This window comes from Myiozetetes cayanensis, unplaced genomic scaffold (assembly GCF_022539395.1).
Source record: "Myiozetetes cayanensis isolate MyiCay16 unplaced genomic scaffold, myiCay2020 scf22, whole genome shotgun sequence".
NCBI classification, from domain to species: Eukaryota; Metazoa; Chordata; class Aves; order Passeriformes; family Tyrannidae; genus Myiozetetes; species Myiozetetes cayanensis.
The window spans coordinates 4,511,776-4,534,061 of record NW_026087434.1 but is presented as its reverse complement, the minus strand read 5'-3'; the positions used below and the strand labels follow the sequence as shown (position 1 = coordinate 4,534,061).

At 47.5% G+C, this 22,286-nt stretch overlaps 2 protein-coding genes across 2 annotated transcripts in view; both read right to left on the bottom strand.

Annotated features, from left to right (window-relative positions):
• Window positions 1-16,829, bottom strand: part of MMD (monocyte to macrophage differentiation associated) — a 40,264-nt gene extending 23,435 nt beyond the window's left edge. The window contains exon 1 of the mRNA XM_050319244.1: window positions 16,774-16,829. Within this exon, the coding sequence (XP_050175201.1) occupies window positions 16,774-16,814 (41 nt within the window). The 5' untranslated portion in view covers window positions 16,815-16,829. The remainder of the gene's footprint in view (window positions 1-16,773) is intronic.
• Window positions 16,830-16,861: 32 nt separating this feature from the next.
• On the bottom strand, window positions 16,862-17,146 carry SMIM36 (small integral membrane protein 36). Its single transcript, XM_050319623.1, has one exon. The coding sequence runs from the start codon at window positions 17,144-17,146 to the stop codon at window positions 16,862-16,864; it is 285 nt and encodes a 94-aa protein (XP_050175580.1).
• Between the last annotated feature and the right edge of the window lie 5,140 nt (window positions 17,147-22,286).

Sequence of the window (22,286 nt, the reverse complement as noted above, 5' to 3'; positions counted from 1 at the left end):
TACCCTGATGGGACAGTGTCTCATTTTGAGGTTTTGAAGGTAAGTTTGCTTGAATTGTGTTACTTTTTATGACTGTGTCATAGGTTAAAATGGTAGTTTTCTCAATAGTTTGGAAAAAACCCCAAATATAGGTGATGAATATCAAGATGAATGTAAGGCAGCAACACTGAAGAGGGGCCTGAGTGCCCTGTGAGGGTCACGAAGCACCGGCTGCGTGGGAGCTCAGCCTGGCTGGCAGGGGCTGTGAGGAGCCCAGCAGCCTGTGAACTCCCTTTGCCCTTCCTGCCAGCCTCCTCCCAAAGCAGCCTGCTGACAGCCTGCTAGTTTTATTTTTTAGAGGTTCCTTAAATACATTTGGAAAGGGAGAAAGCATCTGTGATGCACAGCATTGTCTCAGCTCTTCTAGGTTTTGTAAACGGACTTAATAAAATATGAATCCATTGTTTTTCCTCTGGCTCATAAATATTTACAAATATAATTCAGAAGCAAAATAAACATGTTCTTTAAGCCCAACAAACATCAGGCACACTGTCCCTACCATGTTTCCCAATCTGAATAATGCTTGTTAGCCTTGAGAAGAGGGAGTGGAGGGACTGTCAGGGATAGGAAGATCCAAGTGATCATCTAACTTGCAATTCCCCTGATATGTTTAGAAACTGGGTTTTCTTCACTGTTTCTGCAGAAATAACTTCTGGTATTCAAGGACAAAACTTCAAATGTTCTTTCTCTTGGTTGGGGTATGTTACAAAGAGTAAAGGGAGTTCTGTTTCACCACATCCCTTCTGGCTGACAGGAAATTCTTGGGATGTAACATTTAATCACTGGTGGCCAGGCCAAGTTGTTGAGAGGTCAGAGGACTTGCAAGAGAGACAGGGGCATCAAGAGGTTTGATTCCAGTGCAAATTTGCCTACTCTGCTCTAAACAGAGTGATTGCAAAACCAATGTTACTGCTATTGGCAACCTTTGTGAGGCCTTGCGTCCACCATCCACTGAATTCTCAGTCTGTCCTTGAGTTAGAGTAATAAATTGTGTTATCTTTGATGGAAGGGATAAGTTTTCAGACAGAACTCTGACCTGGCTTCTCTTTCTGCTGTGGTAGATAAAAGTCTACAGAATTCCAATGATATAACTGTGTGATTGGGCTCACACAAATGAGACTCTGACCTGCCACATGATTGATGGAAGCCCTGAAGGGAAAAAAAAAGCCCCTAATAGGTTTTTGGGAGCCAGTTGCACACTGAGTGGACAAACAACAATCCAGAAGGGCACATGAGTCCCTCAACCTGTTTCTCAAGACTGAAACCTCAGGCAGCAAATTCCCATCCTCTAGATTCCTGGGTTTTGAGTCTCACTAGCAATATTTGCAGGGAGAAGTAGGCGGAACAAAATCAATAAATAAACAGGCAATGCCCCTGAGAAAGCTGAAATGGAGATGTTTGTGTGTGGCTTTCCAGAAACTGCTCCTTCTCCGTCACTTCTGAGCTGCTTCTGGTTATCCAGAGGGGAGCAGGAACCCTCACAGGGACTTAACCTTGTCCTGCAGCACTGGGCGTTACAGCCCTCTTATCTGTAGCTCGGGTGCAAAAATTGCAAGGCCACATTTTTGGGAACGGAACCCAGAGCCTTGGAGAGGGGCCACGCTTTCAAAACTCTGTTTCCTCAGTAGCCTCCCCCTGTGGCGGGGACGCGGCGCTGGCAGCGGATCAAAGCCCAGGAATTCCTGCGCTGCTCTCCCGACCATTCCTCCCGGCTGAGGTCACGCCGCTCTGCCCCTTTCTGCTCGATTTTTTAGCAGGATCAGTGTTACAAATCGCAGGGCGAGGGGCAGCCCCGGTGTGAGGGAGGCGCAGGGATGCTCACCCCGCGTGTGTCACAGAACATCGCGGTGGCATCTGCCCTGCCCTCGGCTGACCCCGCTGGCAGCTGTGCCCTGCGCTGCTCTTATCGACTGCCCACGGCTCATTTCAGGCAGCCTCGCGTCTGATGTAAATAGGAACGGTGGTTTCTGAGCCGCTTCCAACTCCCCAGAGCTTCGCTGGAGGATTGTAATAGCAGTCTGCTTAAATTGAAGAAAAGAAGCCTAAAGCTATCCACAGCCTGGCACTGGGGAAACCTCTGTGGAGGCTTCAGTCAAAAATCACAAACTTTTGATCAGAAATTTATAAAAGGCAAGTGGAAATCCAAATTCCCATGTTTTGGCAGCAGGGCTATATTGGGTAAATTTTCACTAGCATTAACCATTTAAAAGTTCTTTAGTGCCCACCCTTCAAGACAAAAAGGAGGGCATCTCCTTTGAGGAAAGATGTCCCTCAGCAGAGGAGAGGTGATACTCTGGAGCAGCTCTTCTCTCCTTTTGTTCTGGAGTTTTGGAGTGCAGGGGCCCAACCTTTGGATGGTGACATTAATCCCACACAAACTGAGGGATGCTCCCCTTGCATTCCTGCAGCATAGAAGGTTAAAATAAATGCTTGTTAAACTCCTGGCTGTCTAGTGCACTAGACATAAGTGCTGCTTTTAGTCATCAATATATTGCTATTTAAAGAAGACTGGTACTTTTAAGTCTCCTGATTATTCATATTAAAAGAGTGTTTCTTTTTCATTTGAGATTTTATGCTGTCATGCAGACATCTCCATAATTAAATGTGTGCTTGGCTCTTTCTGTTTTCAGTTAAGTAGACATTAATAGGGAACCTACCAAAAACAACTGCCAGAAATTTCCCTGCACTTCAATTTAAAAATACTGATATTGAATTACAGTGATGATAAAAGTCCAATATGAAATCACTAAAGGAAATTTAAGGCTACATCATTTTAGTTTTGGAATCATCCAAGATAGTTTGTTCAAACTGATATTTTTCTTACAGTTTCCCTATGGGCACAGCAGAGACCTGTTCTCCCCTTCACCAGGGGTGGTTTAAAAATAAACACCTTTAAGCACAAAATCTCTCTACTTCCAGCATAAAAGACTAGTACTGAAGTTGCAAAATCAAAGGCCTTAACATTAGGGAACCTTTCTGTATATGTCTAATATTGGACAGTATTTAATGCCATAATCAAACAGCATTTTTCCTGCGGGAAAAATCATATACTAGGTAGTCTACATCCACTTTGGGAGCAGCTATTCAATATTTCATTTTTCAATGTGTGGCCTAGGGCTTAATTCCAGCTGGGAGGGAGAGGTCTTATAAACTGCAGTCTCCATAATCTGATCTGATCCTGGGTCGTTTACAGAGCAGCCCTAATCTAACCTGTGCTCCGAATCCACTTCCTGAAGTTCTGCTGTGAATTTTTTTGCCTTTAGAATTTTTTTCCCCCTACAGTAAGAAGAGTATCTCCTGATACAGTGCCCACAGGAGAGAACTGCCTGGAGCAGCCAGGCCTCACTGAGTGAAGAACCACCTGCTCAGGTGTTCCTGGCTAGATCCCGTGTCCGTGGGGAGCAGGTGGGTGCTTGTGATAACTCGAGGTGTAGATGGAACTGTACTGGTGACTGGCGATCCTAAACATGCCCTTTTCACAGCCACTGCCCAGATCAAACCTCCCTGTGCAGGAGGATTTCCATCCTGGCTGCATCACTCTGTCACAACTCCTGCCTCTGTTCAGGGCTGCAGAGTGGGGGCTGAGCTGCACATTACACAACCTGCAAACCGAGCTGGAGGTCCAGAACAAGACCAAAACTGGAGCAAATCTTTTGTAACAAGTGAGTGGGACCTTAAATGGAGATGTTGTTTGTACTCATCCCTTTGCTGCTAAGGAGCAGAGAACAAATATTTGCACAACTGCCTTCACAAATCCAGTTCACATGAACCCTCTCCTGTCCCTGCAATAAAAAGCTGCCAAAAAGGTTGGCTTTCCATTAAACTTTGCAGTCCTACACTAAACATGGCCTGGCAGGAATGAACCAGCCATTCTGCTCAGCTTGGAGGGCACATCCTCAGCCTGTTTTGGGAGCTGTGACTCCAGTGCAGATGGTGGCACCCAGGTCTGCTCTCTGGACCTCTATTCCAGCTGTTTGGCTGCACAGCTTTACGTCCCAAGTCCTGTTTTTAATACTGAAATGTAAAAACACAACTCAAGCAATTCAGAGTAGCTGTTTTGGTCACAATTGACTCTCTGCAAAGAGGGTTTGATGGAGGAAAGGATGGAGAAGAACATTATGAAGACATGAGTTCTGCTTATCCCCATTTCAGTCCCAGCACCCGTGAAGGATGGATCAGCCCCTGAGGGATGAGGGATTGCATCCCAGTCATCTTGCACTGGGTTTGGAGCTCCGTGAGGATGGGCCCCTGCAGGAGTTCCCACCCTGACCCCCCCATACCATGCTGCTGAGAAAGGGCTGGTCACAGCATGGGCTGGAGATTTTTAAGAGTTCCCAGCTCAGAGGTGACTGGGATGGTGCCCATCCTTCCGTCAACATTCACACACAGGAGGTGGCAAAGCTGCTCTTCTTTTGTTGTCAAAAATGGACATGACAGCAGGGGATGCAGCCTGAGGTAAGCACATGGGAATGCAGCAGCCACTCCGTGCCTGCCCCGGGAGCTCTGCCAGCTCACCTCAGCCCTGACCTCACACAGCCCTGTCATTCCAGCTCCCGAGTCCAGCTCCGAGCAGCAGCTTTGTCCTCAGCGCAGGAGAAGGGTTTGTTTTGACTGCAGGATAATTAATGTGCCTCAGCTCCATGGCTGTAAAATCCCTGGGGAGACCAGGCATGTCTGATTGGTACCGTGCCACAGCCAGGTGAGCGTGACACCATCTCCCTGCTCAGGGGTGGCCACGCTCAGCCACCTGACTGTAAAAACTACAGCTGCTTTTCTCATTTTATAACGGCAAAGCTGGTCTCCACTGACCATTCCACTTGGAAAAATACCACCCAGCTCCCTGGACAGGACACAGTGAGAAATCGTCAGCTATGGCAAAGGTTTTTGGATGTGATCGAGGAAATTGCAAACACTTGCAATAAATGATGGGACTTGAGGCAGCAATGGAGGAGCGAGCCCTGTCTTTGCTGCCCTGCAGAAGAAGTCATTAAAAATGGGCTACAAGAAGCAAAACTAAAGCCATCCTTAATCAAAGAAGCCCTTGGCTGATGGCAGGTTCTGCTCTGCAGAGCAATCCCTGCCTGGTGCAGCCAGGATTTTTGTGATTTAAGGCCTGAGGGAGTTTTGTATATGCACATTCATCCCTTCATATGGCAATGTCCACATTCACATATGTCTGCTCCAGATTTTGCACTGGTTTCACAACCAATAATCACTGTCTTTTCCTCCTTGGCTCTCCTTTCGGCCAAACTATTCACCCCCAGTTTGAGAATAGTCATCACTAACGTTGGATAAATTCACTGAAACAGCAGCAAGGGCAGCTTTGCCGACACTCCTCCCATATTCCAGTCTGGTTCATTTTATGTTTACCATGGTTTATTTTTTTTTTCACTTCACCACTATTTGTGCAAATAAACTCTGCAAATATAAATATAGAGCCACACTGGTTTGTATGGGCATTTGACATTGATAGAAAAAAATTACCTTTCCTACAGATTTTCTATTATATATCAACTTCCATTATGTGCTGAACACTGGCATGAAAAGGAAACCTCTGCCATTCCAGCCCTGTGCAAACATGGTTCTCTTCCAAGCTTTGCCTCTTACTACTAAATAAATATGTGTGCAAGATAGCACGTGTGTAGTACTACAGAAGACTATTATTTACACAACTTCCAAACCTACACAGATTCTAATGTATAGTTCACACACAAAACATGTTCTAAAACACGGAGCTGCAGTGGATTTTCCACACACCTGTGCTCACACCACATCAAGGACCAGAAACCCCAAATGTACAATAGAGACCAAACCTGTGTTATCCTCAACTGAACCCAAATGAGGTGCCTGGTCACCTCAGAAGAAACTAAATCCACCTCAGATCTGAATTCCCTCTGGAGGTACCCATCCCTCTCCCTGGGCTGTGAGAGCAGACTGGATTTCTAATCGGGCACTCAGGTTGGTAAAACAGAGAAGGGAGTGTTTCCACAGCCAGGGTTAGGGGTAGGGGTTAGAGTTTAAGGTTAGGGCTAGGTTTAGGGTTAGGGTTGTGGTTAGGGTTAGTGTTATGGTTATGGTTAGGGTTAGGGTTAGCCACAGCTCCTGGGAGCCTTGCAAAGGTGTTCACATATCTCAGACATCTCTGTGGACAGAGCGATGGACAGGGGAGCAAAGGGGTGATTTACACGATTTACACCAGCTGAAGATCTGGGCTATATTTTGCAACAAAGCTCATGCAAAGTAAACACGGCCTTGCATCATAAACCACAGGCTGGAGCCAAGAAACAGCTGAGCTCCTGAAGCCACAAAATGAGGAGAGAACAAGCCTGTTCAGGTTCAGAGCTCTGTATCTAAAAACATGTCCTGACACACTCGCAGGAGAAGGTTAGGTATTTTTGAAGTCGATTTTCCTTTTCTTGCAACTCCCCAATCCTCTGAGCTCATTAAAATGAAGACACTCTAATTTTCAGGAGTGGCCAACAGGGAAAGGTCAAGGAAGGACTTCTTTGCAATGTTGATTCTCGAATTCCAGGGAGAACGGCAGGGTTTTCATTAAAACGCTGTCAAATGATAAATTACTGCGCTGTCAAAGGAAAGTAGGACTGCTATTACCTTATATGCAAAAGGTAGCGAAAGAAAAGACTTGATGATTTATAGCTTGTGTACAGGTCTACCTGGAATGGGATCTTGGGCTGACAAAAACAAGGGTCTGGTTACCAGCAGCTGCTCCTGGCTGGGTAGGGAGCAGCCAGAGCTGCTGCATCAGCAGCATTACAGATCCCCTCTGGATGGGAGGTTCTGTGGGGGTACATCAGGACTCCAGTTCTGAAGGTGCAAACTTACTCAGAGAATGAGATGCTTTAGGCAGATACTAAAAGGAAAAAGAAACAAAGAAGCAATTTTTGCTATTGCAGCAAACATCAAACAAAGCAAGACAGCCCTGGGAACGCAGTGAGATCTGTGCTGGACAGGACACTCAGTCTCTAGGGAGGGACTCGAGTGTTAAATCCAGAGCTCTTGCTTGCCACTTTGTGGTTTGTATTTCCATGGACAGATGCCAGGGGAAGACAGTCTGATTAGACACATTATTTCAGTTCAGATTGAAACAGCTCTTTGACTTCATTCATCCCATCTCCACTTGAAAAACACCATCTGTCCACTACCAGCCATCCTGATTTTCAACTAAGAAAAAACACTGCTCAGAGGGCCTCAAAGGGGAAAGAAAGTGAGGCACTGCCTGTCCCGGGTGCAGCTCTGATGCCGTGGGTTCAGGGTGTTCACAGCTGTAACTGCCTTTGTCTCCCAGGAAAGCTTTCCTCAAATCCATGGGTTGGACCTGAGGACCAAGCCACTGTCTTTTAACCGTTAATTAGCTAGGGCAATTAGTGGTCGTCTTACTGTAGGAAGAGCAACAAAGAGAGTGTGAAAACCAACAGTCAGAGAGTGGCTGGACCTGAGAGCAGAGAGGGATGGCAGAAAACTCGTGCAGCACATCCAGGGCTCTGAAGTGTGTCAGCCAAATGGTAATCGTGGTTGTATCCATGCAAATTTGGGCCCCTCTCCTGCAGTGCACTTGCACTTACGTCACCCCTGGGTATTTCCACTGAAATCCTGTTGAATTACCTCGAGTAAACTCCTGCCTGCAGCAGGGAAAGGGAGAGCAGAGCACAGACCTGGGCCAGGGTCACGCCTGAGTCCCGAGCAACAGAATCTGGCCCCTGGAAATCCCAAAAGTGCAGCATGGAAAGGCCAGTGATTTGTGGGGAGACACCAAGTGCACATGGTGTGCTGTACCTGTATCCCAGAACACAGAATGCTGATGCTTGGGCCAGTAGTTGCTTTATGCAGTTGACTGTCAAATCATCTGCCTTGTCCCTTGAGCTTCTGGAGAAGAGGACAGGGTGATCCAAGGTGAGGTGAAGAATGAGAATCAAGCTGGGGTGACTTCTGTGAATTTAAGATACTGTAATACAGGGTTAAAATGGAAGCATTTGCAATTTTTATGCAACAGCCTGTAATTATGTGCACAAAGACATGTCTCTGCCTGTGTAGGTGTATGCATTATACATTAATATGGGTATAACAACCAAGGAAGCTGATACAGTTGCTTCTTATTCCATGTTATCTTTTTATTAGGAGTTATGCACTCTGATGGTTTCAATTTTTTAAATCCATGGCAAAACATGAGAGCACTTTCTGCCTTCACCTCATGTAGAAGCCTGTGCCGTGCCAGGGCTGTACCTACAAACCCAGTTCTCTCTCTGAAGCCTTGTCCTGCTCCGGTCATCTCAGGCACTTGCTGTCCCCACCCCAGGTTAAAGTCATGATCAGACACACTGCAAGTTCTAAGCCCAAAGTGCCCCTTTGAACTCAGAGCTTATCTGAGCCCTTGCTGCCTTCTGGCGGGTTATTCTGCGAGTTTGAGGCGACAGATCTGCCCGACAGAGATTTATCTTTTAAGACAGATGCCCGTAGGAGCAGAGCTAATCTGGGGTAGCACTTAAATCAAATGAGAGTGGCAATATGCTGCTGGCCCAGGAGGACGCTCTCGAGCCTAGCGCTAACAGGGTGCAGTGAGAGGAAGCTGCCCACGCTCCCAGCACTGTGCACACTGCTCCAGCTCGGAGCACGTGTCTCGCCTGGCCCTGCTCAGGACAGGCCGTGGTGCCATTCACAAGGTCCTGGTGCTCATCCTGTGGCAACTGGCTTCTGAAGATGGGCAGGGGGCTGCTAAGATCCAGCTTTCACTCCCTCTGTCTGCACAGGTTGGGAAATACCTGGAGATCCAAGGCTAAAGACAGGTGAGAGTGCTGCTGTACACCTGCCTGGGAACAAGGAATAGAAAAAGGCTGGCCCTGCTCCAGCCCAGGTAAGCCTTTGCTACAAGTAGAAACAAAGAGAGGTGCTCACTCTTGTGTGATGAGAGCACAGCCTGGGCTTAAGCCATTTGCCTTCATCCTTTTCATCTAAGTATGCCTTGATTTCTGCCCTAAAAAAAAATGGAAATGATCTGGCTTCTGCAACATCTGTGACTCCAGGTTACCCTGAGCACTTCCCAGCAGACAGGGCACAGAAAAACCATGGCCACAACCCATGTCCTCCCAAGCACCTGTTAAACAAAACAGGAAAAGGCAGCCCTACAGCGTGACCGTGCTTTTGAAGCTCTGCCCGACGGGCCAGGCTTGGGTCACCTGTGGGGAAGCTTTAACAGGCACCATTCACCCACCTCCCCCTGCCAGAGCTGCAACCTTGCTTTTCCTTCTTGCCTCAAACACAACTGTCTTCTCCTCTGGGGAGCTCTCCCCCAGGCTGGGGCATCCTGTCTTTCACTGCACACCAGGAGAAAACAGGCAAAGAAATAAACCCACACAATCACCCTCAGCAGCTGAAATGGGCAAAGCATTTTCTGTCTGCAAAAGGGGAAGAGAGGCCATTCCTTCTGCAAAACAGTTTCCCATTAACCAGCCCATGATAATAACTTACATGACCCTAATGGCAGTTTAGCTGTCACCCCAAGAAGCAAATGGACTTTTGCAACACTGAGAACACAAAATCACAAGAGGAGGGAAGCCCTGGGGTCTGCTGGCAGGACAGAATTGGTTGGAGGGAAAAAAAAGGGTCCTTTGTGCCTTCAGATGTCTTGAGGCAATAACAGGGGAGCAGCATTTCCCCTCCCAAGCCAAATAACCCTGCCAACACAGTTGCAAAAGCACACAGATTTGACAGTGATGAGCCATATCTTCTCCTCCAGTCATGGCTTAACAGTCCCATGTGACCGAGCAGTTCTCCATCCTCTGCCACCAGGATTTGTAAATGCATGTCCCAAGGATGTGGTGTTAATACTTCACAATTATTTTTTTCCCTTCCAGAATGAGTTAACGTCGGAGTCTCTGTCCTGGCTTCGAATTTCCTGGCTTTCCCCTGTCTGCGTCACGACATAATTCTTTCCAGCCAGCCTTTTCCTCAGATGTTCAGAGTTAGCGTTGGGATCTCTGCCAGCTCTCCTTCCCAAAACAAACACGGAGCCTCCTGATGCCAAAGATTTGCCTTCTATTCAGTTCCCCAGGGACAGAACTCTTGGCTTTACGAGCGATGCCCCGATTCTCATTTCAGCATATGTATATAAATAAAAATGCAGCTTTACAGAGCCTTGTCTGCGCTAGAAAAGACTTGATGGCGTGTCCCTACAAGCTGTCTCTCTCCATCAGCTGTAAATAGAGCTTCAATTAATTAATGAGATTATCTGCCAAGTTAGTACACATTGTTTCAGCAAGGAAAATAAGGCTTATTGTCGAATTACTTTTTGCTGGTGCAATCACGTCAGAAGCAGAGGTTTTGCTAGTAATAAAACCACCCACCCATCATCAAACCACCCTGGTTCCAGTGCAAACCTGGTATAAAACTAATGTCTGAAAAGTGATAAATACTATTCCCATCTCAGCAAAATGCTTTTCTTCCCCTCCAGTGTCTCTGAGTTCACACCTTCTCTGCCGTGGTGACCTGTGTGCTTTGCCTGGAGGGCTGGAAATTGCAGAGCTGCTGGTGGCTGATGAGAAATGATTCCAAGGAGGTGTCGCCCTGACCCCTGCAGAGAGCAAAGCACAGCCCTGCACTGCTCCCTGTGGGGTACAGCTGAAATTTGGACAGAACCTTTCTCCCTGCTCAGGGACGTGTCCTTCAGGCTCAGGACAGGTGAAAAGTGTGCCCTCGAGCAAGCCAAACCTGCTGCCCTCTGCTCTTCTTTGGAAGGAAAACAAGAGGGTTTTTTCTTTTTGAGAAAACAAGTGTGTGTGATTTATGCCAAGTCTATGCTTAATACGCTCCTGAGAGAGGAAGGACGTGCAGAGAATGGGAAAGAAATCACCTGTTATAGGCACTGTTCAGTCCATTTTTGGTTATTGGGGAGGGGAAGAGGCACAGTAGTCGTACCCAACACACAGGGCATGTGCAGACATTAAATCAACTGCTGCTACTCACGAATTTTTTCAATACACCTTTTATGCTTATTACATTGGTTTGGTGCATGCCCAGTTTCCAGCAGTAAACTTGAGGCAACTCCCATTAATCCCTCGGTACTCTGGGGCTCTGGTTTTGTCATTTGAAGAAGGCAAAGGTGGATGTGCCCAATCCTTGCCTTCTCTCCCCTTTCTTGAAAGGTTTAGCCCTAGAACTGGCACATTTATTTTATGTAAAAGAAGAGGCCGAGCTAAAAATAGAACGTGAAAAATATTGCCTAATGAAGTTACCAAAAAATATTGATGATTTAGGAGATACAATTACTAAAAATAGAGCTGGATGCTAAGCCTATATTCTTCGCTCATCTGAAGTCAATAGCAATTAAATTCAGTGTATTTTTAGATAATGAAGAGCTATACCATGCACCCAATCAGCTTCAGTACTGAAGGAGTGTGAAATGTGGGTGCTTAAACAATATGTCCAGGTCTTCTATGCATTCAGGAAGAGACACAAATATATAATCATTCATAATTAACAATTTCTCTATAGCACCACCCATGAAAGGATCTCATGTTCCTTCATAAATATTAATTAAATCAACCCAACACTCCACTTGTGTAACAATTATTGCTGCCATTAACAGATGGAGAAACTAGGGCACAGCTTCATTGCCCACACAGAGCATCTGCTGCAGATCTGGGACGAGACTGACCCATCCACAGCCTGGGCTGAACCATCAGATGCTAGATTGGGATGCCTTGTGACAAGGATCTGCCTCCCAAAGCTGCTCCCAGTTTGTCACGTTAGGGTGGAAATGCCTTTTTGAAATGTTAATGTCAAACAGCGTCAGTAATAGAGAGGGAAACTAAGGAGCAGCGTCTCCAAGGAAACCAGCACACGTGAGGAGGAGGGAGTGAGGAGACTAAACCAGGAGCAGAACAGGAGCCAGAGCTGGCAGCCGTTCTGCTTTTCCCATTTTTTATATTTCTGCTATGATTTTCTCTTGGTAAGTCAGACACCTTTCTGCTGTGAATGTCAGGGCAGTTTATTTATAAACAATTAATTTAGTTTTCCATCACCCAAGCGTGAAGAACCAGAGCTCTACCTCAGAGCCCTGAGAGCTGCCCCAGGAGCCCTCCTGCTTCCCTCCTGGGCAGCAGCAGCCACCAGCAGGCTCCAGCACACAATCCCCCCACGTGCACACCCTCCAGCTGCCTTTCCATCCACCACTGACAGCAGCTATTCCAGGTCAGGCTGCAGGAGCCCCTCAGGGACACCAGCAGGACACGTGGATTTGCTTTCAAGCCCCAGACCCCACCTGATGGGACAGATTCCACACAGGGAATCGAGTGTTCGGGAGAGTCACAGAGTCATTTGGGCTGGAGCAGGACCAGGAGACCCAGGCTGATGCTTTGCCTTGTAAAAAGGACACAGGTAGCTCAGGAGACTTGGGTTTGAATTCATCTGAAAGATGGCAAGTGGGCTGTAGGGCTCCCCTAAGCATGGAGCAGTATTTCCAATTAAACTCCCAACATCAATTCCTGCCTCTTGGCATCCCTGCCAGAGCACCAACATCACACAAGCTGAATCACTGATAACAAAAGGTGATGCTGTTCTAGGCAGTAAAAAGTACTCTGAAGTTCTTCCTACAGCCAAGGAGTTTGACTTGGGCATGTTACTGTGCTTCTGAACTCAGCACTGTCAGAGGATGAGCATTTGCACCATGAAACAATGTACAAAGTGAGACAAAATTTATCCCTTTTCAAAATCAAGACAATCACAGCATGAGAAGGAATTCTCCCTTGTGAATGTGGGTTAGTCTGTCTGGACTAATCCTCTACTCATATGTAGTGGCATATTAAGGATATTAAAAAGAAATCTGAAGGCTCAGACAGTATGTTTACAGCGGAACAGGCTCACATGAAAGATGTATTTTCAGGGAATTTAGTGACATGTTTGGCTTGAATTAATGTTGGGGAAATCTAGAAATCCTTTTTTTACTCTCCCTGTTGTTTCTGTGAAACCCTTTAATGAAGGCTTTACAGAAGCAGTAATGTATGACTTCAGAAGGGCACTAAAGCCAACTGAAAGCGAGCCAGTGCAGACCGAATTCCTGCTTCCTGCAGAACAGCAATAAATCCTCCCAGCACCCCTCAGTTCCCCTCATATCACAGAGCTACAGATCAGTGCCATGGTGTCCCCAGGTCACTCAAAGCAGGTGTTGTAAAGCTCTGTGTCCAGGGTTTGCCCACATTTAATGTGGCTTGTTCATCAACTCCTCTGTTCCACCTGCTCCGGGCGTTTTTTGTGGGAGTGTATTTTATTTCGTTCCCTTTGAACCTACCAGGGTTAGTTCATAGAGTGGAATTCAGGTGCATCCCCTGCATGTCAAGCTTTATAGTAACCCCCTTATGAACTGTATAAATGACTAAGAAGAGAGATATCTCAGAGCAGGGGGCAGAAGAGCAAGAGGAAATAAATGCAGAGCAGACACGTGGAGCAAAGAGCAACGGGAACAGAAGCCCCATAAGCCAGGGGCAGAACTGGAAATAGAGCATATTTTCTAAATCCTTGCCTGTCCATCCAACTCTCCAACTCATATGAATAAATGCTAACAGAATTTTACCAACGTCTTGCTCCTTTGCAAAGAGCACCTGCTCCAGAGCAGTGTTTCTGTGCTGGATATCCTGGCCCTAAGTGCTGCCTAATCCTCTGGGCAGAGCACACACAGATAGGCACAGGGAGGATTAAGCAAGGCCCAAACCCAGGACTGACTGAACAGTGCTGGAAGAGCCAAGCACAGAGTATGTGCAAAGAGATGCACAGGATGCTTTTTAAAACATGTGAATTCCGGCAAGGAACACACATTTTACACAACACAGTTTAGGGAAAATAGCAAAACTGCTCTGAGAATATTTACCCCCATTTTCTCACAATGGTGCAAAGGACGTGGCAGAGGACTGAAAGCACTCGAGGGAATGCAGCTTCAAGGGTGATTGCTGGCAAGCTTGGCCTGATAAAAGCCCATTTGCATGCATTAATCCTGCCACAGTCATTAAAAAAGCGTGGTAGCAGAGACCTCCCCAAAGCAGTAATTTCACTGGCAGTGACTTGATTACTCGGAATTCTTGGTGCATACTCCAGGGCTCTCTCACTGCTTTAATACTCCAATAGTGTTCTAGTACAGAGAAAACTAAGAAAGCCATTTTGTCCGCATTGGGAAGGCAAGGTCCTGATGCACTTTAGTTTCTCATTTTCCAGAAGGGGATTTACCCTCTGCTTACCCTCCTGCTACCAGGAGGAAAGTGTCATTTGCTGCTTTTGCCTCCACATTTCAGAGCAGAGTCCACCAACTCTATCTCAACTGATAGATTTCCTTATGAGTGAACACTGTGCTCCAGGAAACTGCTTCCCTGCTCCCAGGGAGCACCGCTGGCAGCTCCACAACCCGGCTTCCAAAATCAGGAACTTCCCACCGAGTTTCAAGGAGCCAGGGGTCTGTGGTGGGTGTGCACAAAAGGTTTGCCATTAGAGAAAACTAGCAGGAGGATTTCAGCTATCTAAAAGTGTTTATTAACCCAGCCTTGCAAGTCTGTCTCTGCATGTATTACAGAGCCAAACACGTGGCAATGATACGGCACACGTGTCTTGGAATCATTACGTTATTTGCATGACCTCCATCAAAGAACCACAGAGCTTTTCTGCTGGCATTATGATACCTCATCATCAAAGAAAACAGCTCTCTGGGGTATTTCTGAGCTCTTTTTAGTCCACCCCCCACCCCACAAGGTCTTCTAAGAAAAGGTTATTATTGCTGTTCCCTAATGCCAGGGATCCCTTATCACAGAGGAGGCTCACAGCATGTGAGATGGTAAATGAACACACAAAAAGCTTTAAAGAGCTCACAGGCTGAATAGAAGGCAGATGGGAGAGCCCAAGGAAAGACAACATTGGCCTGCATGGGTGACAGTGGCCATGACATACGAGCAGCTTAGTCACTGCCAAGTTTTGCCAAAGCAGCGACAACTTGCAGTTGACTAATTGCGCTTTTTCATTGCTAAATAACCAAAACAACACTCAACATAATTATTTCAGTGTGATACGTGGAAGAGGACCATGCCACCAACTTCAGATTTATTACCAGTTTCATCACATCAAGGGTTTAACTCCAGCAGCCAGCTCTCAGGACCCTTCCTTCCAAAACCAGGCATATCCATAACTCACAGGGGTGCAAAGGACAGCTTGAAAACAAAACCTGGGTTCACTCACAAGAATTAAGAAACCAAAAGAAAAACCTCCTTTTCTTACAGTACAGTTAAATAAAAAGATACTCTCTAGATTTCTTTGCCACTGCCAGGATGTTCTGAGGCTGATTCATAAACCAGCACTTCTTGGGATGCAGCACAGGCTGACAGATCCTACCCAGCTGGAGCACAAAGCATGCAATCCAGCCAACAGCTTTGTTCAATTGTGGTTCAAATTCACTGCAGTTTATTTCTGGAAGTATTTAAAATGCCTGTCCCGAAGGCATTAGGACCACTGCAATCCAGTGAGTCATCCACCTGACACAGACAGGTAGTAAATCTCACTGTGTTTACTAAAGCTTTCTGTAGGACTCCGTGGGTGCTTCACATTAAGATGACATAAAACAGCCCAAGGGACAGACACCTGCAACAGTCTGGGGTCCAGTGTTAATTTTCCCTCAGTAACCAGTTAAAATCCACCAGTTAAAGAGCACCACACACAGGAACTTTTAGCACTCACTGTCTAGAGGGACACAGTAGCCTGCTTTTAAACATCCCATTAAGCACTGAGAGGGAGAAACCCAGCAAGATGAAGAACCTTGTTAACCAAAAAGACTTCGAGCTTATAGCTCCCAAATTGTGGGAAGAATAAACAGGAGCTGATGCAGATAGCATTAGACTTACTGGAGATGCAGTAACAGCCTTCATGTGGCTCAGATGGAACGTGATACAGCTGAAGGAAGGTTCAGGGGGAGAGACAGGGTCAGGCACATGGAGGTGCTCACTGAAAGCCAGGATGGAGGGTCAGAAATTCCTATTCCAGTGGGACAGATGGCAGCAGTGACTCACATATTTCACATTGCTGGTAAATTTACCCCATTTCACACTTTCTCTTGGGCAGGAGGCTTCATACCCAGCTTTTCCAGGAAGCATATTTTGTCCTGTCAGGGGATTTGTGTGAGGCAAAGGGGAAGAGTACCCTGTAAGAGCAGAGCTCACGTTCTACCTACGGAAAATAAGTGCCAAGACAGGCTTGGCACTGCTCTCAGAGAAGCTCACAGACAACATGGAAAGTAATGAATTCTGATGGGAGCAGCAGCTGGCTCCCATCAGAAAGGCACTATCTCTATCCTTTTAAAATCCTTAGTTTTCTTTTTCCCCTGGGAAGATGGGAACAGCCTACCAAGGTCATCTGCACTCTGCTGGCCGAGGAAGATGTGCCGAGGCTGCAGCACAGCTCAGCCCACCGTCCGGGTGGGATGCCTTGAACAGCACTGTGTTCCTGCAAAAATAACTGTGCCAGGCACAGCTCGAGATTGAACCAAGGCCCCTCATCAGTGCCTGGGTGGATGAGCAGCGTCACTGCTTCCGACTGCCAGTGGGCTGCGAGGCACAGCAGCAGCAGCTGATGGAAATTAGTCTCTTTATGGCTGGCGGGGAGAACTGCAAGCTCATATCGATGCAGAGCACAGCCCGACATAAAATGACCCCTTGGCAATGGCACCGTACCAAATAAAGCGGCGTCTCAACTTACCTTGCGAGCGCGTTATCCTTTTGCAAACGGGGAGTAAACATAGCGAGGCGGGCGGAGCGGCGGGACCGGCGCCGCGGGGCAGGTCCCCTTACACAGCAGTAGTCCTTTTCCCCTGCAGGTCGGCAGGGTTTTCGTAGGCAGAGACGAGCCCCTTCGCCCAGCGGGTGCCGGGGGAGCCCTGCTGCATCACCACCAGCCGGATCGGGGGCTGGGTGTCCGCAGGGACCTCAGGAGCATATTCCTTGCTGGGATCCTTCCCCCTGCAGTCGTAGAGCACGCAGGAGATCAGGAAAACCAGGAGCAAAATAACATAACTAGACACCAGAATGATGAGATTCAAGGTAACGGGGTCAATCTCCAGATAAAACTCCATTTGGTCCCATACTCTCGAGTGCAAACCCGGAGAATGAAGTTTCATATGCACGAGGGAGCGGCCAGTGACCGATCAGAATAGATGTATTGGCTTTGTGGTAAAAATACACTAATCCCCAGGTCTCCTGTAGCAATGGATTTCCCCTGAACCGGACGATTAAAGCAGCTCAGTTTAATAACCTAAGCTCCTTCTTTTAATGCCACGTTGCCTACAGTGGCAGAAGCTAAATTTGATTGCTATATTGACAGGAAAACAGCCCCCTTGCCCAGGGACCATCTCTTTCCTTGACAGGCAGGTACCAAAATGGGTTTCTTCTACAGGTATTTTGCAGAGCCTCCCTTCTTCGGGTGGGCTTGGGCTTTTGGGGTGTAGAAAACTGACCTGTGCAATTAGTAAATGAATTCAGAAATAATTAGAAAGTCATTGCAAAGTAACTTTTCTCAAAACCCCATGAGCCTGATTCCGCTCTCGACTAAGACCTTTCAGGGCTACTGCTACAGAAGGGTTTTAAAGTGAACTAAAGATGTTTATTACTCAAGTCCCTATCAGGATTACAGGGACACATCCCACTGCTGTGTCACACACTGCCCAGCCAGTCCTTGCACAAACTCCACTGGAGGATCCTGCTTCCCACAGGCTGCTCCATCCCCTTGGAGTCTCCCAGGTATGAGAAGGTACAACACAATTGCAGAGTTTCTGCAGCCTGAGCACTGCTCATTTGTTATTCCTACAAAGACCCTCTGCTTCCTGACAAGGAGGTGAAGTTTGCAACATGGCTGTTCCTTGCCTGGCAGCAGGGCCAGGCTCCCGACCACAAAACCTCCAAGGACCTGTTGCGCCTTCCAGGTTTACATCCCTGAAGCTGATGAGTAAGGAGGGACACACAGCAGCTGCCACACATCACCCACACAGTGAGTGCTTAGAGAGACCACCCCTCTTCCTCCAAAACGGAGATGTCCTGGTGTATGACACCAAGAAGGCAGACTGGAGAGGGTGTCGAGGAGCACCACAGACCCTATGTCAGCACGCTCGCCGCTCCACCCGAAACCCCAAGGTTTTGGTTACAGCACAGCAGGGGTTTAGGAAGGGATTAGGCTGTCCCAGGTCTTAGCACTGCCAGAGCTGTGGAAAAGGGCTTTATGTGTCAGCGGGAATCCAATCTGGTGCGTCTAAGCTGTAAGAAATATGTCACGGGGCCACCCTGCTGCCGTCGACCTCAGCACATGCCGCTCGTTTTAAGGTCAACATCAGCTGCGTCCCCCACCATCTGCCCTCACGGCTCTTTAGCTGGGAAGAAGTTGGTATCAAGGAGTAGTCCCAAGGCTGACACTGCCAGGGCACACTTGGTGAGCAGGGGGAACCCAGCAGCACCCAGGATGCACATTCATGTGACCCTGCTGTTGTGTGTCTGCCGCACGTCACGTGCTGTGTCTGGAGGAGGGCGGGCACTTTGCTCTCAGACATGGGTTAGATGAGGCTGAGATTTTTTTTCAAGACAGGCTCTTAATTGTGCACTTCCCTTCAAGAGCAATGGCAATCAGAACTGGGATTTGGTTTCACTGCTCACTAGGAAACTCAAAGTAATTTGAAAATCCCTCCAAAGTGTTCAGGAACACCCGGGCCTTTGAAGGGCAAAGGGGTCTATGATCTTAAATTTCAATCATGTGCTACAAAAGATTAGTACCAGAGTAGGAACTACACAGTTCACGTGCTGAGAGATGGGATTTTACATTAAGTCTTTTAAACTGGTCCTCAAATGGCAGCCTGGGTTCTGGAAACTCAGCACTGTGCTCACAAAACAAAGTTTATTGGACTTTTCTGCCTTGCGTGTATTCAGTACCAGCAAGTTTGCCAAACCTGAATTGTCTCCTCTAAGGTCCTCCACGCTAATAGCTTGGTTTCAGATTTCTGTCTAACACTGCAGCAGGGAGATACATGTCATAAAGTGTTTGATTTAGATAGGCATCAGGCCAGCTTTCAGGGGACTTTTCAAAATGTAAAATCTGGTGCTACATTACTGCAGACACGATCTCTTGGAGAGAGAAAAGCTTTCTGGTTTCTCCATCTCTGCAGATTCTTGAAATGTTCTCTTAGAGTGAAAATAGATGATACTTTCAAGACACCTCCTGCAGGTTGAACCCAGGGCTTGGTTTGCAGCAAGGTGATCTCACATTTATGCCTTTACTGTATTCTCAGGATTTCTGTCCCTGAGCTGGAGCTACTCCCAGCAGCCTTTGTCCAAGTCAGTGTGCTGAAAACTGGAGTCTAGGAGGGGATTTGGCTTTAATACCAGGAGTTATTCCCTGATCCCAGCCCAAATCCAGGGTAAACTATAGATGCTCACCATCTGATATGCCTGTGCCCAAGGATTGCCGGGCTCTAATACCATCTGTCTAATACCAGCAGCCCTGTCCCAGGAGAAGGAGCATCACATCACCTTGGGAACCTCATCTGCACTCACACCCTGGGGCTTTTTATAGTGGAGCCTCACTCCAACAAGCTGGCACTGCTCCCAGGATCAGCGTCCCAGAGTGCTCCCCTGCCCAACACTGCTCCCTCCTGCCCATCCTGTGGCCTGAGCTCTGCAGCTGACTGTCCCTCACCAGCATTTGGCATCTCAACCTCCTCCTGCTGTTTATCCTGCACCCCTTTCTATAGAAAAGTCATTCAACTTCCTTCCTTCCCTCAGTTTTTTTCCTCTTATTTTGTCCACCTCAATTTAGAGATACTTCTGGACAGAAAGCACCTTTTCTTCTGCAAACACCAGCTCAGCTGGGAGGAGAGATGAGGATAAAAGATGTCTCTAATGGAGAACTATGTATTTTCTGTAATTTTTGCTTGAAGCCATTGCACAGTGAGTTTCAGAGTACAGAAGTTCAGATATTTCTAAAACAGCAAAGAACCACCCTACAATCAGAGAAAAAAAGAGATTTTTAAAAGAAAGTCTTGGGAAGAGGTTCTGGTGGAAAAGAGCTACAAGAGCTCTGTTTTGAGAGCAACTACAAAGGAGCTGGAGGCAATGGCTAGAAAAAAAATAAATCAGTCTGTGAGAAACCATAGCATCTTCTCATCCAGTGCAGGAGTTCAATACCAGATCCTTGCTGTGCCATCTCTTTTTGACCACAGCAGATTAGGACTGGTCACAGGAGCATTTTGGCTGGTGGATCCAAGGCAGCAGCTCAGGAGGGTGACCCAGCACACGAGGCATCGAGATGGATGCACACACCAGAACATCCAAGTGAGACCAGGCTCTGCCGGACTCAGGAAGCAAAAAGCAGTTCCCAGTCCTGGTGCTTCCCAGCTGGAGCCCAACAGCCAGCAGAGCCTCGTGTGCTGCAGGAATTTTCTGGCAGGGCTGACCCAATTCCAGCCTCCTGCACCTCGGAGCCACAACCCAGTGAGAGCCGTCCCTGCCAGGCTGGATTGGCTTAGCCATGGTGTCATTGCTAAAAATAGACCCTCAGAAATAAACCTTTTCAATCCTGGGACAGTGGAAAAGAGGGGAATATGGATGACAGAATACCAGTGTATTCCAAGCAGAGTAACAACTGGACTGAGAGAGGAAATCAGAAAGGACAGACCTACCTGCTGGGTAATGCCTTGTGCCTGCAGCTCAGGACAGCTGGAGGCAGCTACCCAAGGCCATCCCCTTCCTCCTACAAGTCATAACTTAAGACTGAGAAACTGCAGAGATTTTGGGGCAGCAGAGAGAAACTCGATGTTATCAGGAGCCAAATCACAGTTACTCCCATACCCACAGCCCAAATCTTGAGTGCCCTGAGCAAATCCAGCAACAGCAGATGTGTTACACACTCACGTGCAAATGCCAGTGGCAGAAGCACTGAGCATCTTGGGGGTGTCTCTGGGATGCCCAAATGCCTGTTTAAACAGTGCCTGGTGTTTGTGAGGGGCCACATGTGGTTTTGGGGGGTCAGGCTTTCCTCTAGCACAAACTCTGGGCCTGACCCCCTCGCTTATTTCTGCTGCGCTACAAGCACACACTCACCCAGGGTTCCTATTACCTACATATCCCCCTAGATGTAATATATTTAAGAATTTTGGTGAAGGGGGGGGGCTGGAATAAACCAGTGCCACTAAAAATAACGGGAGCTGAGGCATCTCCAGCGGCACTGGGGGACCCGAATTCCCAGTATCCAAGCAAATTGTACAAGGTAACAGCGTGATTTTATGCCTGGAATTTTATTATTATTATTATTTTAATTTTTTCCTCCCCTGCACGCCTCTTCCAGCTCTGTTTTTTTTTTTTAAGATCAGCACAGCGTTCCCCGTGCCTGATCCCGGCTGGCCACACGTAGGTGCTGTTGCTTTCCGTATGGAGCATCCCGGAGCGCGCTGGGATGCTCCGTATGGGCCCGCCCGGTGGCACCGGGGAACGGCGGGCGGGCCCCGCTGTCCGCAAACTCCTCTCTGCGAGACCCAGCACCGCTTATCGGGATGGACACCTCTACTTTTAAAGCTCTTCTGGTCAATGGCATCAATCCTTCCCCAGCACCTGAAGGGGGAGAGGAGCTCCCGCTGTCGCTGCTCGGGGCTCACGCTCAGGAGGGGGAGCTCACGCTCTGATGCTCGCTCTTAGGAGGCATTGGCACAGTGGTTAAACCCTTCCCTACTTTTACAGGTGCAGTTGTTCTTCATCTCGACAGCATCAGAAAACAGCTGCGAAAATGCTGCTTTTGAGAAAGGAATAGAAACTCAAGCAGGAAGATGAAAAGGTAAAATAGAAAACTGCCATTAGGATACAGAACTGGTTTGCTTGGTTCTTTGTACTGCAGTGCCCTCCTGGGACCCTAAACCCACACACACCAGTCACTGAAACAACAGACTTTGAGACTATGAACAGTCCTACAGAGGTGAGAGAGACAGCTGGCAACTGAGGTTAAACATATCCTGAACTGAAAAAAAATCAGGAGCTCAAAACAAAGACGGAAGCCTTACCAGATTAAGCTCATGAGCATTGCCTGCATGTCTCAGCAAATCTCCCCAAAAGCTCAGGCACTATTGCTACCACAGCTATGAAAACACTTTCCACTTAGAGCTCTTTATACCAAACAGGCAAACACACTGACTTAAATCCATTGCCCTTATCTGCAAATCAACTTAGTAGAAAAGACTCAGCTAG

Coding starts and splice junctions, on each gene's coding strand:
- SMIM36 (XM_050319623.1), bottom strand. CDS start 17,146: ATGGAGTTTTATCTGGAGATTGACCCCGTTACCTTGAATCTCATCATT.